Source organism: Chiloscyllium punctatum, chromosome 18 (genome assembly GCF_047496795.1).
Source record: "Chiloscyllium punctatum isolate Juve2018m chromosome 18, sChiPun1.3, whole genome shotgun sequence".
Lineage (NCBI taxonomy): Eukaryota > Metazoa > Chordata > Chondrichthyes > Orectolobiformes > Hemiscylliidae > Chiloscyllium > Chiloscyllium punctatum.
The window spans coordinates 94,729,244-94,746,157 of record NC_092756.1 but is presented as its reverse complement, the minus strand read 5'-3'; the positions used below and the strand labels follow the sequence as shown (position 1 = coordinate 94,746,157).

Below are 16,914 nucleotides of genomic sequence, written 5' to 3'. Positions count from 1 at the left end.
TTCCAGCATCACATTCTCGACTCTGACCTCTAGCATATGCAGTCCTCACTTTCTCCTAAATTCCACAGGATATAGGTCTGGCCTGTGTCGCCTTTCCTCATAAGGTATTTTATTATAGTTGTGACAGGAATAAATTGCAGCCCATTTACCCAGTCCTGTTTGGCCAAGTACAGTTCCTCATTCCCATTTCAATCCTTCTCACTTCTGTGTTGTAGACACTGTTCACGTCATACCTTCGTAAGTAGTCACTTTGCTCTGTCATTCTCATTCTCTTTCCTTCAGCTTAAGAATTTACACTCAACTAAAGAACTGGTCTGGTGACCTGAAGCTTTACCTTCTCCCACTAAGTCCTTGTCTCTCACTTCCCACTTAGCACATAGAAACAGCAACATCCTGAGTCATGATGAGTTTGCAACGGGGCAAAGTACATAAATAACAGGACAAAGACTGACCAGCACTATCTCTGGTATTTGTATCAGAATGATTTTAACATAATTACGTTTGTTACAAATTTACAAACTAGGATGATGGTGGAAGTCTACCGTTTGGCCTCCAGTTTTAAGTATTCACTCCCTCCACCAGCAATGTTCAGGAGTAGCAGCATGTACTATCTACAAGGTGTACTGCAGAAATGCACCAAGACTCCTTCGGACCCATCTTCCAAACCAAAGACCTGCACTATCTGGAAGGACAAGTAGATATATGAGATCATCACCCCACAGCAAGTTCCCCTCCAAGCCACTCATTATCTTGAATTGGAAATTTATCGTTATTCCTTCAGTGTCACTGGGTCAAAATCCTGGAAGTCGCTCCCTCGTGGCATTGTGGGTGTCCCCCATACAAAATAGACTGCAGCAACATAAGAAGGCAGCTCACTGCCACCTTCTCCAGGGGTCAATTAGAATCCTAGAATCCATACAATGCAGAAAGAGGCCATTTAGTGCATCAAGTCAGCACCGACCCTCCAAAGACCATCCCACCCAAACCCAGTCCCCTACCCTTTCCCTATAACCCTGCATTTTCCATGGCTAACCCAACTAACCTGCACATCTCTGGATAGTGTAGGCAATTTAGCATGAGCAATCCACCCTAACTTGCACGTCTTTGGACTGTGGGAGGAAACCCACAGAGTCGGGAAGAATGTGTAAACTCCACACGGACTGTCCCCCAAGTTTGGACTTGAACCCAGACCCTGATGCTAACCACTGAGCCACCATTCTTTTAGGGGGTTGGATAATAATTGCTAGCCTTGACAGAATCGTGTACATCCTAAAGACAAATTTAATATGTAGGTTATTTTGTGTGAAAATGTCTGGGCACAAACAGGTTTCAGCTTGACACAGGCATGACAGTGATGTGGTATCTCTCCCCAAACAGATGGGCAAACCTTCAGACTTTTCTGTGTGTGAGAGAGAGAGAGAGAGAGAGAGAGAGAGAGAAACTTTTGGAGCTTCGGGAAACTGAATGTCATTAGTGGTGAAGTGATTAGGATTGGAGGATACTTGAGGCCAGAATTACAGCAGCACAGATACCTCAGAAGGTATTCAATATTATGGGGAATTACTTCTCTCAAAGGTTAGGAATTGGGAACTCTCTGCCTATAGGGGTGATAGAGGCAGAAAGTCATGTAATATTGAACCAGTAGTTTAAGGTGGATTGCAACGCCAAGGCGCACAAGGATATGGGCTAAGTGCTGGAAAATGAGTTAAGATTCGTCAGGTGGTTGTTTTTGACCAGTGCAAATTAAATGAGCTGAAGGACCTTTTTCTGTATTGTAGACCTCCATGACTCCATTAAATGGTGGAGTGGGCTTGAGGGGCTGAATGAGCTACTCCTGCTGCTGCTCCTTACGTAAAGGAGGTGACAGAAGTAGAGAGGATATGGGCAGTGGAGGTTTAAATGAGGTGGGTTGGGGAAGTGGAGGGCAAAATACAGCAAAAGCAGCAAGAAATGGCCAAGGCTGTGGAGCTGGTCAGAGGGGATGCCGGTGCCTGGGGAGAGTGGAAACAGTGATAAGAACATATTTGCAGTAAGCAACTGATGACATGTTTATCAGGTTTTTGAGGGAGGAATTTACTTTTCCAATCAACCAAATCAGACTGTTCATCTTCATAATGCTGAGAGGGAGGGATGGGCTTAGGTGAGGACTTTGGCTTCAGGTCAAAGAGGCCATCTGGTCTCTGGCCAAAGGAAGGTGTGAAGCAGCTGGCAATGGAATCTCTATCCATCTGAGACAGTGAGACCGCTCAGCATCTGGAAGTTGATAAAATAGCCATAAATTCTTGGGTTCAAATCAGCACAGTGGCTCGATGGTTAGCACAGTGGCACGGACCCAGATTCAAATCCAGCCTTGAGCCACTGTCTGTGTGGAGTTTACACATCCTCCCCATGTCTGCTTGGGTTTCCTCCAGGTGCTCTGGTTTTCTCCCAAAATACAAACATGTGCGGGTTAGGTGGATTAGCTACGGGAATCCAGGGTTACAGGGATAGGGTAATGGAGTAGGTCTGGGTGGGGTACCTTTGGAGGGTTAGTGTGGACTTGTTGGGCTGAAGGGCCTGTTTTCATACTGTAGGGATTCTGAGATCAAGTCCTACCAGTTCCAGAGGTATGTCATAACATCCCTGAACATGTCCATTAGAGAAAATTTATCTAAAATGGTCTTGCCTCCTCCTACAATGGAATTTAAACTAGAACAAGATTAGCATTCTGGAGATAACCAGGTTTTGGGTCAATCTCAACTAACTCACATCCAAAACCCTTTTTCTTAACTGGGTAACCAGTTCCAAATTGGAAGTACTTCAGAGGCTTCCACCCACACCTACCTCTGCTGCCTGAGCAGCTGTCTTTACCCAATTTTTAAAATATGATAAATAAAGGAATTCAATATTTTCCAGTCCCATGCAACAATAACTTACATTTAATTACCTTTAGCCAAATGGGGCAGGTTTTAATAGGAAAACACAATATGAAACCAAGCCATGCTGGGTGATTCTCAGTCAAGTGATCAATAATTTGGTTAAAGAGGTAGGTTTTCAAAGAAATGTCTTAGAAAGTGAGGTTGAGAGATGGACAGGTGTATTCCAGAGGAAATTCCAGACCCTGGGCCCGAGACAGCTGGAGGAATGGCCACAAATAGTGGAGTGACTGGAAGGAGGAATTTGGAATTAGAGAGAAGTGGACAATTTGGACTTGAAGCGTTAACTTCGTTTTTCTCTGTGTAGATGCTGCCAGACCGACTGTTCCTCCTGAAATTTCTGCTTTTGTTTCAAATCTCCTGCATTTTTTAAACATCTATTTACAAGATATGGGTGTCACTGACTAGACCACTGTTTATCGTCCTTCTCTAATTGTCCTCCAATCAATTAAGAGTCCTGGGATATGGGCATCGCTGGCAAGGCGAGCACTTGCAGTTCATTCTGGCTTGCCAAGCTATGAGAGGGCTGTTAGGGAATGACCACATTGCTGTAAGTCTGCAATCACATGGAGGCCAGACCAGGCAGGACATTAAAGGACAATAGTAAACCAGGCTTCTTTTTTTACCTGACAATCAACACACACTTTTAATTCCAGACTTCTTTTTATACATTGAGTTCAGTTTCCACCATTTACCATGGTTGGATTCAAACCCATGCCCTCAGAATATGGGCGGGATGCTCTTTGGAGGGCCAGTACATACTCAATGAGATTCCTGCATTTTAGGGATTTTGTGTGTGTGTGTGTGTTTGTATGCATCTAAACGTGTGTCATTGTGTGCGACTATGTATTTGTCTTATGTGTATGCATATGTGCGTTAGTATGTGAGTGGATTATCATGTGTCCCTGTCTATACATGTCTTTGCATGTTTATGAATGTGTGTCCATGTTTATGTGACTGAATGAGAGAATGTGTTACTTCTCCCACTGCCCAATACACAGGCTCACGTTGACCGAGATATTGGGGACAGACGGGTTAGAACATGGTGTGAGACAGAAGGGGTAGAACACATTGGGGGGTGTGGGACAGAGGGAGTAGAACATGTTGGGGGTGTGGTCCTCACTGAAAGGCATCAATCCTCCCTATCGGGAAGGTGTGTGCGTTTGCCTGCGTGAGTGTACGTGTCGATATGGGAGTGAGATTGTCTGTGAGAGTATGTGTGTGTGTGTGTGTGAGTGGAAAGGGTTAATCTCATCAAGACGGCCCCACCATTAGTGAGAGGGAGGACGGAAGGGTGACAGTTAAAAACTCCTGGAATGGAAATACTTTAGAAATCTGTTTGGGCTGAGCAGCTGAGAGAAATTGTCAGGGAAGGGGAGTTGGGATGAGAGCATTCCGTCGAAACATCCCCTGATCCCCCTGGGTTTGAGAAGACTGAAAACACTAAAGCAGCTCCAAATCAGAAACATTAAGGGTGCATTTCATTGGTTAGGGGCAGCGTGAGCTCCCCCCACCCCCCCCGTCGCCTGGCTCCAGGGCCACAGGGAGGAGTTAGTGTGGGGACAGATCAAGCTATATCAGGGAGCCCCCCGAGGCAGCAGCTGCCAAGTTAACAAGCTGAAGTTGGAGTAGGGATGGAGGCAGACAGGACAGTGTTGTGCTCGGAGTCATCAAGGGTCTGCCAAGCACGACCAGACCCTTGTCTGCTGCAGGCACGGGTGCTGACAAAGCTGCTGGAGACAGAGGAGAGGTATCTGCCGAACACGGGGGCGTTTCTATCGCTCCAGCAGGAGATTCAGCCCCACATGAGGAGCAGGCTGGCCTGCTGGATGTTGGAGGTAGGTCTAGGGCTGGAGGGTGGGCGTAGCGAGCCTCAATTCCTTTGTCGCTTCTAATCATTTGTCAAGTAGCCCGTTGCACAAGATAAACTCCCAGTGTTATTAAAAGAGACGCGAGGAAGGAACTGCTGTCACAGAGAGCCACGAGTGTCTGGAAAGTGCTTCCTCGGAGTGTGGTGGAGGCTGGCTCTATTCACAGCAAGGAGGCCATTCTGCCCAGCGTGCCTGCATTCGTTCTGTCCCCTAGCGGCAATATCCTGCCTTGTTCCTCATATCCCTGCACAACATTTCCATCCAAATAATCAATGCATTGCCCTCTCAAATGCTTCAATTGCACCTACCACCACCACCACGTTTCTTAGAGACACTGCATTCCAGACTCTAACTACTTGCCTGAGTGGAAAAAGTTTTTCTTTCTCCCTTCACCCTTGCTTCATTTGTGCATCACTTTGAAATATTAAGTCGGTGGACCCATTCGTTTGGGAATTAGACAGTTACCTGAAGGAGAAGAATGTGCTTCAGGATGATACGAAGCAAAGGGCTCAGTCAGAGAACTAGTGATGCCACGATGGGCTGACCAATCTCCTGTGTTTGTAATAATTCTGCGATGCAGGAAATGACCAGGCCAAAAGTGTATTCAGACGAGTATGATTATACTCCTGAACTACATTAGGAATTAAAGGTGAAGATTCCAAAGGATCAACTCAGCAGTTACTAAGTTCTTACTGGATTAGTGGTGCTGGAAGAGCACAGCAGTTCAGGCAGCATCCAACGAGCAGCGAAATCGACGTTTCGGGCAAAAGCCCTTCATCAGGAATAAAGGCAGTGAGCCTGAAGCATGGAGAGATAAGCTAGAGGAGGGTGGGGGTGGGGAGAGAGTAGCATAGAGTACAATGGGTGAGTGGGGGAGGAGATGAAGGTTTTAGGTCAAGGAGGAGAGGGTGGAGTGGATAGGTGGAAAAGAAGATAGGCAGGTAGGACAAGTCAAGGAGACAGTAACTGAGCTGGAAGTTTGAAACGAGGATGAGGTGGGGGAAGGGGAAATGAGGAAGCTGTTGAAGTCTACATTGAAGCCCTGGGATTGAAGTGTTCCGAGGCGGAAGATGAGGCGTTCTTCCTCCAGGCGTCTGGTGGTGAGGGAGTGGCGGTGAGGTTTTCAGCATCTGCATTCATTGTTTTTAACCTCGTTACTAAGTTCTTGACAGGCGTGGATCCACAAAGGGGGACAGAGAGCAGAACCTTCAGATTCGACCCAGGCTACTGTTCAAGGGTGTTATCAAAAAGCACTTCCTCTCACAGAGAGGGGAATAGAAACTCTACAAGCCTTCCTACCAAAAATCAAAAAGCTGTTGGACTGTAACTCATTTGGCAATTTCACAATGGAGCTTTGGTTGGGGAAGGGTTGCAGCAAAGGTGGGTGCAGGAAATTAGGATAGAAAACAGCCACCATGGAAGTGAACAGGCTTGAGGGGCGAAATAACCTCATTGTGTCCCCATTGGTTTGCTCAATTGCTGTTCCATTGTTCAGTGCTTTTGAGAAGGTGACATTTGCCAGTCTTGTACCCCCACTCCTCTCTGCTGCACTGAAATTGCATCTGTTCACGTGCAAAAGCTGTTTGCATTTGCTGGCTATTTGACTGTAAAGGACATCACAGTTGAACTGCCCTATGGTAACCTCCCCACACCCCAACACCACCACACCTTGGTTCTCCACATTAGGTGGTATTCTGAAAAACTTTTCAGGACTTATATTTGAATAAGGTACATTTATCTGTTGCAAAGAAATTGCTGAAAATGTCCCAGGACATTCATGGAACTCTGCAACTAAGTAGCTGCTCTACCTTTTTGAGTGTTTTATGTAATTCTTGTCATGATCCACTCTGAAAGATGCTCAGATTCTTGAGCACAACGTTCTCTGGCTTCTCTCAAAAGTTAAAAATTTAATCAAATTTAACTTAAAGTCCCCAATTTTCCTGCCTGACGGACAAATTGACCTGGGGATGGTCGGATGTTCTATGTAGTGAGATTGGTTCAGCTGGGCTTGTTTTCAGTCGAGTATATGATGATAACAGAGGATTTGATTGAAATGCATAAAATTCTAACAAGACTAGATAGTCTACATGCAGAGAAGATGCCTCCGTGGTTTGAGAAGTTTAGCGCCAGGGGATATGAAGTAGACTGTTTAGGACGAAGGCAAGGAAACATTTCCACAGGTCAAACACCCTGAGTGAAGAATTCGCTGCCACAGAGGCTGAGTCATTGAGTACATTCAAGTAAGAGATTGGTACATTTGTAGATTTTAAAGGTACCAAGGGGTAAGGGGAGAAAATAGGAACAGAGGCACGCACACATCCAGACACTAGCAGACAAAAGAAACACAAAGTAACACACAGATAAACAGGGTGAGGAACAGACATATAAAAAAGGAGTGCAAACAGTTCAATAGATCCTCAAAGCACCTTGCAATGCTCCCTATCTTTAAAAGAATGAGGGAAGATACATGCTCTGTTCAAAATTCTCTAACCCTGTAACCTCCTTCAGGCTTGATACACCTCCTTATCTCTGTAACCTCCTGTAGCCCCCAAACCCCTCCCGTAGTCCCTGCACTCCTCCATATTTCTGTAATGTCCTCCAGCCCCTAACTCTAACTTCCACCACCCCATACCCCATCTCTATCTCTGTAACATCCTCCAGTTCCTACACCCCTCAGATCTTTCTACTCCTTTGATTCTGGCCTATTCAGCACCCACCAATTCAATCATTCCATCAATGGCAGCCATATTTTCAGTTGCCTGTGTCCCAGCTCAGGAATTAACTCCCTAAACTCTCCATCCACGCTCTGCTCCTTCAAACCTAACATCTCGGTCCTGATGTCCTGTTGCTTGTGACATTAAGATTCGGTGGGTGAAGCATCTTTAATTTGAACCGGCACTATACAAATGCAATTGTGTGTTGTTGATGAACTGTATGCCTGGTCTGTGTCTCCCTGGACTGCAGGTTTGTGAAGAGGAAGGCTGTGAGAAGGACGTGTTCCCTCTGGCGATAAGCTACCTCGACCGGTTCTTATCGGCAGTGCCGTTGGAGAAGTCAAGGCTGCAGTTGCTTGGTTCGGCTTGCCTGCTCCTGGCCTCTAAGCTCAGGGAAACACAGCCGCTGTCCGTAAACAGTGTGTGCGCCTACACTGCCCACTCATCCAGGCCAGGGGAACTGCGGGTGAGTTTGAGTCACTCCTCTGCGGTGGCACCCGACTGGTGACATCCCAGTCCCATTCCAGATCTATCGGTGAGGGGGTGGTCCCCACAATGCACCACAGGATGAGGGTGTCTCTGGTTGGGCCAGCTTTTATTGCCCATCTCTAATTGCCCAGTGGGCAGTTAAGAATCAACCAAATTGCAGTGGGTCTGGAGTCACATGTCTGCTTCCTACATGTGTTTTCTTCCCTCAAGGGCATTAGTGAGCCAGATAGGTTTTTCTGAAAATGTGTTGCTGGAAAAGCGCAGCAGGTCAGGCAGCATCCAAGGAACAGGATTAGATTAGATTACTTACAGTGTGGAAACAGGCCCTTCGGCCCAACAAGTCAACACCGCCCCGCCGAAGCATAACCCACCCATACCCCTACATCTACCCCTTACCTAACACTACGGGCAATTTAGCATGGCCAATTCACCTGAGAATCGACGTTTTGGGCATAAGCCCTTCTTCAGGTTTTTCTGACAACAAGGGCATCACGGTCATCATGAAACTCTTAATTCCAGATTTTTATTGAATTCAAATTCCATCATCTGATTCAAACCTGGGTCCTTGGATAGTTATCTGGGTGTCCAGATTAACAAGCCAGCGATAATATTGCCAGGCATGGCTGCGGAGGAAGAGGAGGGGTGAGCAAAAAGGCATCCTTGGCAGACACCACCAATCCCAGCAGGGAAAGGATTTATCTGTCAGTAGGAAAGATGTGAAAAAGGACACTTTGTAAGATATAGTATAGGTAGACAATCCTGGAAGGATTAATAGGCCATTCAGCCCCTCAGGTCTGCTCTGCCATCCAAAAGACAGCTGATCCCGAGGGTTTCGGATAAAGGATTAAATGACATTTTCATAGTAAAATTGAAAAATTTACCATACAGCAGACCCTCCCGTGATTACTATGCATGCTGAGACAGAACTGACGCCTGGCAGTGCTGGGCCACACCACCACATCACATCTGAGTGACGTGGGTCGGGTGAGTGTGGAGTTGCGTTAACTGTTCACACCACCAAACAACCTTGTTCAGGAGAAAAAAAAACTTCAGATTTCAGAGCTTTTTGGCTTTCGGACAAAGGATTGTCTCCCCGAAGCAGAATTAGGCCATTCAGACAATTGATTCTGCTCAGCTATTCAATCATGGTTCCCAATCCCATTTTCCAGTTGTCTTCCTGTAACCATCAATCCCCTTTACTAATCAGGAACCTATTTATCTCTGTCCTAAAGACACTCAATGACATGATCTCCACAACCTTTCTTTGACAATGAGTTTGATAGCTTCACCACCCTCTGACTGAAGAAATTCCTCCTTGTCTCAATTCCGAAGGGTCTCTAGAAGATTGCAGCACAGGGGGAGGCCACTCAGCAAATCCTGTCTGTGTTAGCTTTCTGGAAGGATTAATAGGCCATTCAGCCCCTCAGGTCTGCTCTGCCACTCAATGAGATCACGGGCTGAACTGATAATCCTCAAATTAGTCTCAGCTTTTTCGCCGTCATCTGGCAACTCTTTTGTGCTTCAAATACTCACCCAATTAGCTTTTGAAAGCTCTTGTTGAATCTGCTGATATTAACCTACAAGGCAGCACATTCCAGATCCCAAAAACTCACTGAATGAAAGGAACTAACATTCCCCCTCTTCCTGCTACTATTTAAAAACCCCTTTCCTCTAGATGTTGACCATCCTGCCCATGGAAACAGTCAACAGGGATTACAAAGTACTCACAGCATAGGAACAGGCCATTTGGCCTATCTGCTTTATGCTGGTGTGAATGCTGTACATGACCCTCTTCCCACCCACCCACCCATTAATGTAACTCCCCTTTCGCAATATCCTGCTACTCCTTTCTACTTCATGTGCTTCTCCAGCTTCCCCTTGAATGTATCGACACCATCCTCCTTGGCCATTCCCTCTTCTCTGAATAAATAAGTTGTACCTTAGCTTCTGTGTCAAAATTTCTCATAATTTTCAACACCCTATTAAATCACCCTCCAAGCCCTGTGGTGTTAAAGTGTGGTGGGTGATGCTGAGAAGCACCTTTTTTTATTTTGAGCGATCTCAGTCTCTCCACCAGAACGGAAGACCCTTGTTCCTGGTTTCAGTTTGTAAAGTTCTCTCTGGGTAAAAGACATCCTTCCAAAGGTGTGAGGTCCAGAATTAGACACAGTGGTTCAGCTGAGATACACATTCACATAAACACGTCCACCTCACACACTCACACACACACACACACACACACACACACACACTACCCTACACACATACAGACCCACGTCTCACACACACCACTGGAGACACACTTAAACCACCCATTTACAAACAATATTCACAGGTACACATTTGTATTGGGGTCTTTCGGCAGTCATCAGGTAATTTGCATCTCCCAGGGTGGTCACTCAATCTAAAGTCCCACTTGGTGAGATCTTCTGGACTCCACGCAGGGAAATGGACATCACCCTGAGATTAGATGAAAGGTAACTCAGGAGGTCAAAGGTCCTGAAACTCTTGCCTGGGCTGTTCCCTCACAGTGATGTTGTTGAGTTACGTACACAATAGATTTCACTCTCTTCCTCCTGTCTCTCTCTATAGACAATGGAGCTGCTGCTTTTGAATAAACTGCATTGGAACATCGCAGCCCCAACTGCCCTGGAGTTTGTGGAGCATTTAATACGAGCCACAAGCCTGGCAAGGGTCAAAGAGCAAGTTGTCCGAAAGCACACAGAGACTTTCATCGCACTCTGCGCAATAGGTATTGGAGCAAATCGCGGAAGCAGCCAGGGACCAGCGCAGAATGGGGGCTCTTTTGGACAGAGAGGTAGAGGCCTTCAGGATTTCTGCCCAATTATGGGGGGAGAAATTGCCACTAATTCAATGTCATGGAACTAATAGTCCAGAGTCTAATGGGTTGTGGACATGGGTTCAAAACTCACCAGGGCAGATGTTAGTATTCATAATTTAATTAATTTTTAAAGATTTTGAAATTGCAGATGTTTTCACGAAGCATTAGATATAGTTCTTAGGGCTAAAGGTATGGGGAGGAACAGGGCCTGAGTTGGGTGATCAGCCATCATCACATTGAATGACTGAGCAGGCTTGTGAAAGGCCTACTCCTTGGTCCTATTTTCCATGCTTCTTTAAAACTAGTCTCATTGTTAGTGACCACTATCATCGATTGTTGTGAAAACCCAGCATGTCCTTTAGGGAAGGAACCATACTGTCCTTACCTGGTCTGGCTTACCCATGATTCCAGACCCACAGCGACGTGGTTGATTCTTAACCACCCTCTGGAACGGCCGTGCAAGCTGTTCATTGAAGGCAGTTAGGGATGGGCGACAGATGCAGGTCTTGCCAGAGGAGAATCTAGAAACTCCAGATTTCACACACAATTTTGAGCGACTGCAGAGGCAGGACTGGAAGAGTGGGGTTTTGGAAAAGGCCTTAAATTGTCAAGCAAATAACCCTGGGATGTTGTCTTTCAGATTGTGAGTTTACCTCATATCCACCGTCTGTGATTGGGGCAGCCAGCCTTGTTGCCGCAATAACCGGCCTCCATGATGGGCAGAATGAACATTGCCTTGTGCACCGGGAGCTGACTGATCACCTCGCACGCTCCATCCACTGTGATCCGGTAAGGGAACTTCGAAAAACTTTATACTTGTGCCTTAAGGGCTGACCATCGTGGACCTCTGACCTCTTATGATTGGCAACGGGATCTATCGGGTTCCATTACCCCCTCAGTGTTTCCCATCCAATTTCCTGCTGATCCTTTAGTCATTCTTTATCCCTGCTGTCTCCCTTTGTCACATGGGGAGAGATGGTTGTGGTACAGTCACTGGACTAGTATCCCCAGGGTCTCTTAGCTGCCAGCACCTCTTTACATCTCATGAAACCCAATGACGTAGAAATGCAACAAAAATAGGAGCAGGAGGCGGCCATTTTGTCAGCCATTTTGTCCTCGGGCCTACCCCACCTTCTGACCAAATTATGGGTGACCTTTTCCTTCAACTCCACTTTGCTGCCCTCAATTCCCTTACCGTCCAAAAATCTGTCAGGCTCGAGCCATTGATGACTGAGAGCAACCACGTGGAGAAAATTCCCTTCATCCTGAACTCAAACTCTAGTAGCTCTGTCGTGAGTAACACACTTCCTCACTCCCCAAAGCCTGTCTACCATCAACAAGACACCTGTCAGGAGTGTGATGGAAGACTCCCCACTTGCCTGGATGGGTGCAGCTCAAGTAGCTTGACACCATTCAAGACAAAGCAGCCTGTTTGACTGGCACCACATCTACAAACATGTTCTCCCCACCATCAACGCTCAGTAACAGCTGTGTGTACTATCCACAAGATGCACTGCAGAAATGCACCAAGGCTCCTCAACAAAATCTTCCAAATCAACCACCATTTCCATCTAGAAGGACAAGGGCAGCAAATACACAGTCATACAGCACGGAAATAGGCCCTTCGGTCCAACTTGTCCATGCCAACCAAACTACCCATTTCAGAAAAGGTTCACGAGGCTGATCCCTGGATTGAGGGATTGCCTCGTGAGCGAAGTCTAAACAGGTTGGGACTCTACTCACTGTTTATAACAATGACAAGTGACCTCATTTAAGCATACTGGATTCCTAGAGGTTGACAGAATAAATGCTGAGAGGATGTTATCTCTCATGGTAGGATCTAGGACCAAGGTATAGCCTCAGAATAAACGGGCATCAATTTAAGACTGAGATGAGGAGAAATTTCTTCTCTCAAAAAGTTGTCTTTGGAATTCCTTGCCTCAAAGCTGTGGGGGGCAGGGTATATTTAAGACTGAGATAGATGAGATTCTTGATCAGAAGGGAAATGAAGGGTAAGAGGGAAAATGCAGGAAAGTAGTTTTGGGGAATTAAGTTTATGATCCTACTGAATGGCCGAGAAGGCTTGAAGGGCTGAATGGCCAAATGCTGTTCCTGTTTCTTATAGCCTTAATTCCAGTTGCTGTCTCCTGATAATGCAGTATGTTCCCATCTCCTATAATTCCGTTCTCCTACATGTTTTGTCCTTGCAATCCAGATCCCTTATTTCTCCGTCTATATAATTCAGATCTCCTACTCCCTCTTCTCTCCATAATCGAGATTCCCCACATGCTCCTGTCTCTATAATCCCCATTCCTGCACCTCCTACTGGTCCTATAATGTGAGGCATGTGATGGTGGTCATGTACCTCTGGTCAGTTACAGTAATGACCATCATATGGGAAAACCACCTCCTGCAAGTTTCTCTCTGTCCTGACTTGGAGATATATCATTGTTCCTGTAATGTTGCTTGGTCAAAATCCTGTAATTCCCTTCCTAACAGCATTGTGCATCTATCTACATCACATGGATTGTAGTAGATCAAGAAGGCAGCTCACCATCACCTTCTCAGGGACAGCCAGGAATGGGCAATAAATGCTGGCTCAGCCAATAGTGCCCACGTCCAGTGAACGAATAATAAAAGTAACAGCTCTCTACCAACTGAAGGATCCTATACATTTCAATCTGATGGCCTTGCATTCCAAGATTTAAAGCATGGCTCTTATATCCAAAGGCTTTTCTCTTACTCCTGGAAAGGATATGGAGAAATTAAATTCTCTCTGTCTCTCCTTTTCTTCCCCAGTCCAAATACTCCTTGTCTCCCTTCACATTCCAGAGCCCATGTCCGATCTCCTCAGAGCTGACTGTGCAACATCCCTTCACTTACAGATGCGACATTAAATTCAGGTCAGTCTGCAGATGGGCAGGGAAAAAAAAAATCCCTGACCCAGTGTCCTGAGTCCAATATTTATCCCTCAGTCAACGTCACAAAACCAAACTACCTGTTTGTGGGAACTTCCTGTGGGCAATTTTGGCAGCTGCCTTCTCCATGTTGTAAGCGACTCCATTTCATTGGCTGCAAACATCTTTTTGGGAAGACAATACATTGTGAACATGCGCAATGTGAGTTTTGCTCTGTGGATTGATGTGACAATTGCAAGGCCACTGCTTGTCCAGAATTATCTGGGCCAACCAGGATGTGGCACTAACAACTGTCCATTTTCCTCTCCCCAACCTCATTCACCCCTCATCACCCAAACCCATTAACATTCCCAACTCACTGAGCGACCCATCTCCCACCATCCTATCCCACCTTCAACACCCACACCCCAACCTCCTCCATCAACCCCACTGGCCTCTCCCACCCTCCAAACTCAACCTCGTCCACCAACCCCACCCTGAACTTCCCAACCACCCAAACCTCTATCTATCCGACCGACTTTCCAAACCCCTACCCCGCCCGCAGGAGTGTTTGCGAACCTGTCATGAGCGACTGGAGGCCGTGCTCCAGGCCCGGTTACAGCAGGCACGTGGCCGCGCTCCGCCTCGTGCCGCCAAGTCCGGGGAGCGGGAACGTTCTCGAACCCCCACCGACATCCGGGACATCAGGCTATGATGAGACGCTCAGGCGGATTGGGCTGGACGTGAGTGGGACCTGGACCTGGACTCTCAATGGAGAGGGAGGTCGGAGACCCCTCTGTTTGTACTCGGCTGCGAGCGGGAACAACCCCGGGGGCAATCTTCCTCATGGGTCTCAGAAAATCGTCGGGAGTCAAGGCCGGTGAGAACCAACTCAGTGACCGGGAAAATGAGGGAGACTGGGCCACAGGTGACAGGATGGGGTGGCCATTCAGCCCATCGAAACTGCTCCTCCATTCACACACATCTTGTCAAGTCCATTTTTCTGCCTCCTTTCCATTCTACCATTCCCAGCCCAACAAGAAATCTATTATCTCAACCATGAACGTGCCAGGCCACTCCGTTAGTTTTAAATGAACACTTGAAACGCCGCAGCACACAAGGCTCTGGTGGTGGTGCCCCTACCTCTGAGCCAGGAGACTGGGGTTCAAATACCACCTACTCCCAGAGGAGTGTGATAACATCCCTAAACAGTTGGGCTCGAAAATATCTACAAGGTTATTGTCCAAGTGCTGGAAAATGGGATTGGAAGAGAGATGCTTCATGACCAGAATGGACAAGATGGGCCAAAGGGCATTTTTACTGTGCTGTAAAATTCTATGACTCTATTAGTGCACTACGACTGGAGTGGACTCAATGGGATGAGTGGTTTCTTCCTGTTGCCTGTAATCCAGTCTCTCTCTTTCTCATCCTTGTTTTAAAACTGTATCCATTGATTAGGGAACCGAGTGTAACAGGGATCTGAGGCCTGTGAGGCAGGAAGCAGTTGTCAATTATCCTTTGACTGTGGAAACCGTTAAATGGTTCCTTCAGCTATTTCATTATTATTTAACTATTTATTTATTTTCAATTGTTTAAATTAAGTAAGTGCCTGTATTTAAGTTAACATTTAATGTCAGATTTATTCGATTTATTCATCGCTTAATAAAATTCACTGATCTCATTTCCCAAACGTCTACCAAACTCACTGAACTGGTGCGTTTGACCGAACTTGGTCTGTTCCCTTGTCAGTTGGTTTCCCTGACTTTTTACTCCCTCATTCATCCTCCGCAAGCATCGGGATCTTGCGATGGTTTTTCTTTAGGGGATATAACAGACTCAACTGTCTTAACTCATTCCAGAATCAGCGGAGTATGAGCAGATTTCCACAGCCTGGATGAACACTCAGAGGTTTGAGGCAAACCATTAACCAGTTGAGATCAGCAACCAAACCTCTCACTCCCAAACTGCTGGCAATCCCAAAAAATCCAATGGTGAGAAATGCAGAATAGAAGCTCAATACATTGCCTGATGCACTCCAACACAAAATCCTGTTCCAGTCTCCTACTGTGGGAGTGCTGCATTGTCAGAGGTACTGTTTTTCCAATGAGGTCTAAGAGAACAGTAACTGCACAGAAAGAGGCCGTTCAGCCTCTTGTGTACTGGTTTGTATTAAGGCACTATCTGTGCTGTGTGAAAGATTCTACAGTCTTGGAACAATGGGGGAGACGTAATCCTGGAATCCATATTTATCCCTCAAGCAGCCCCACTAATAGCACATTACCTGATCATCCCACCCCATTCCAGCTGGTGCTATGATTAAATTGCATCCCTGACAAAACATCAGTGACATTTCATAAGTAATGAATTGTCATAAGGCACTGCCTGATTGTTTACCAAAGCTTCAAGTTAACTTTCCAGTCTTCCCATGAGTGGACCATTACTCACATTCTACTTTAGATGCACGTTCATGTTAACTTGTCTACATCCCTTTGTAGATCCTTTAGGTGAGATTTGGTAGAAGGGTATTGGGTGGGTGCACATGATGTTCCCATGTATCAGCTGCCCTTGTCCTTCTAGATTGAAGTGATCATGGGTTTTGAAGGTACTGTCTCAGGATCTTAGAATTTCTGCAGTACAAGTTGTAGATAGTACACACTGCCGCTACTCAGTATCAGCGGTGGAGGGAGTGGATGCTTGTGGATGTGGTGTGAAACAAACTGGCTGGTTTGTCCTGGATGGTATTCAGCTCTGGATGGTAGTAGGAGCTGCACCCATCCAGACAGTCGGGGAGTACTCCATCACACTCCTGACTTGTGCCTTGCAGATGGTGGACAGGCTTTGGAGAGTCAGGTGATGCGTTACACTCACAGCCAATTTTGAGGCCTGTGATAAGCTGAGAATCTTACGCCCTCAGCTCTGAGATTGACTGGTGAGTTGTCTCACCTTGAGGATAAGACAAGAAATAGATGGAAAGACAAGTAGTGAGGATGACAAAGAGTCTGCAGAGAGATATAGACAGGTTCAGTGAGTGGGCAAAGCTTGGCAAACGGAATATCATGTGGGAAAATGCACTTTGACAGGAAGGAAAGGAACCGAATATTATCTAAAAGAGAAAGATTGCAGAGAGCTAAAAAAAAACAGGGATTTGGAAGTCTTTGCGCAAAAGTAACAAAAAGCTAGCATGTT

At 46.3% G+C, this 16,914-nt stretch overlaps 1 protein-coding gene across 1 annotated transcript; it reads left to right on the top strand.

The window, feature by feature from the left end:
• Positions 1-4,497: 4,497 nt before the first annotated feature.
• Positions 4,498-15,334, top strand: LOC140488975 (G1/S-specific cyclin-D1-like). The gene is made up of 5 exons (XM_072588203.1): positions 4,498-4,753; positions 7,751-7,966; positions 10,582-10,741; positions 11,472-11,620; positions 14,294-15,334. Exons 1-5 carry the CDS (start codon positions 4,550-4,552, stop codon positions 14,441-14,443), a joined length of 879 nt encoding a protein of 292 aa, XP_072444304.1. The 5' UTR covers positions 4,498-4,549; the 3' UTR covers positions 14,444-15,334.
• Positions 15,335-16,914: the final 1,580 nt, after the last annotated feature.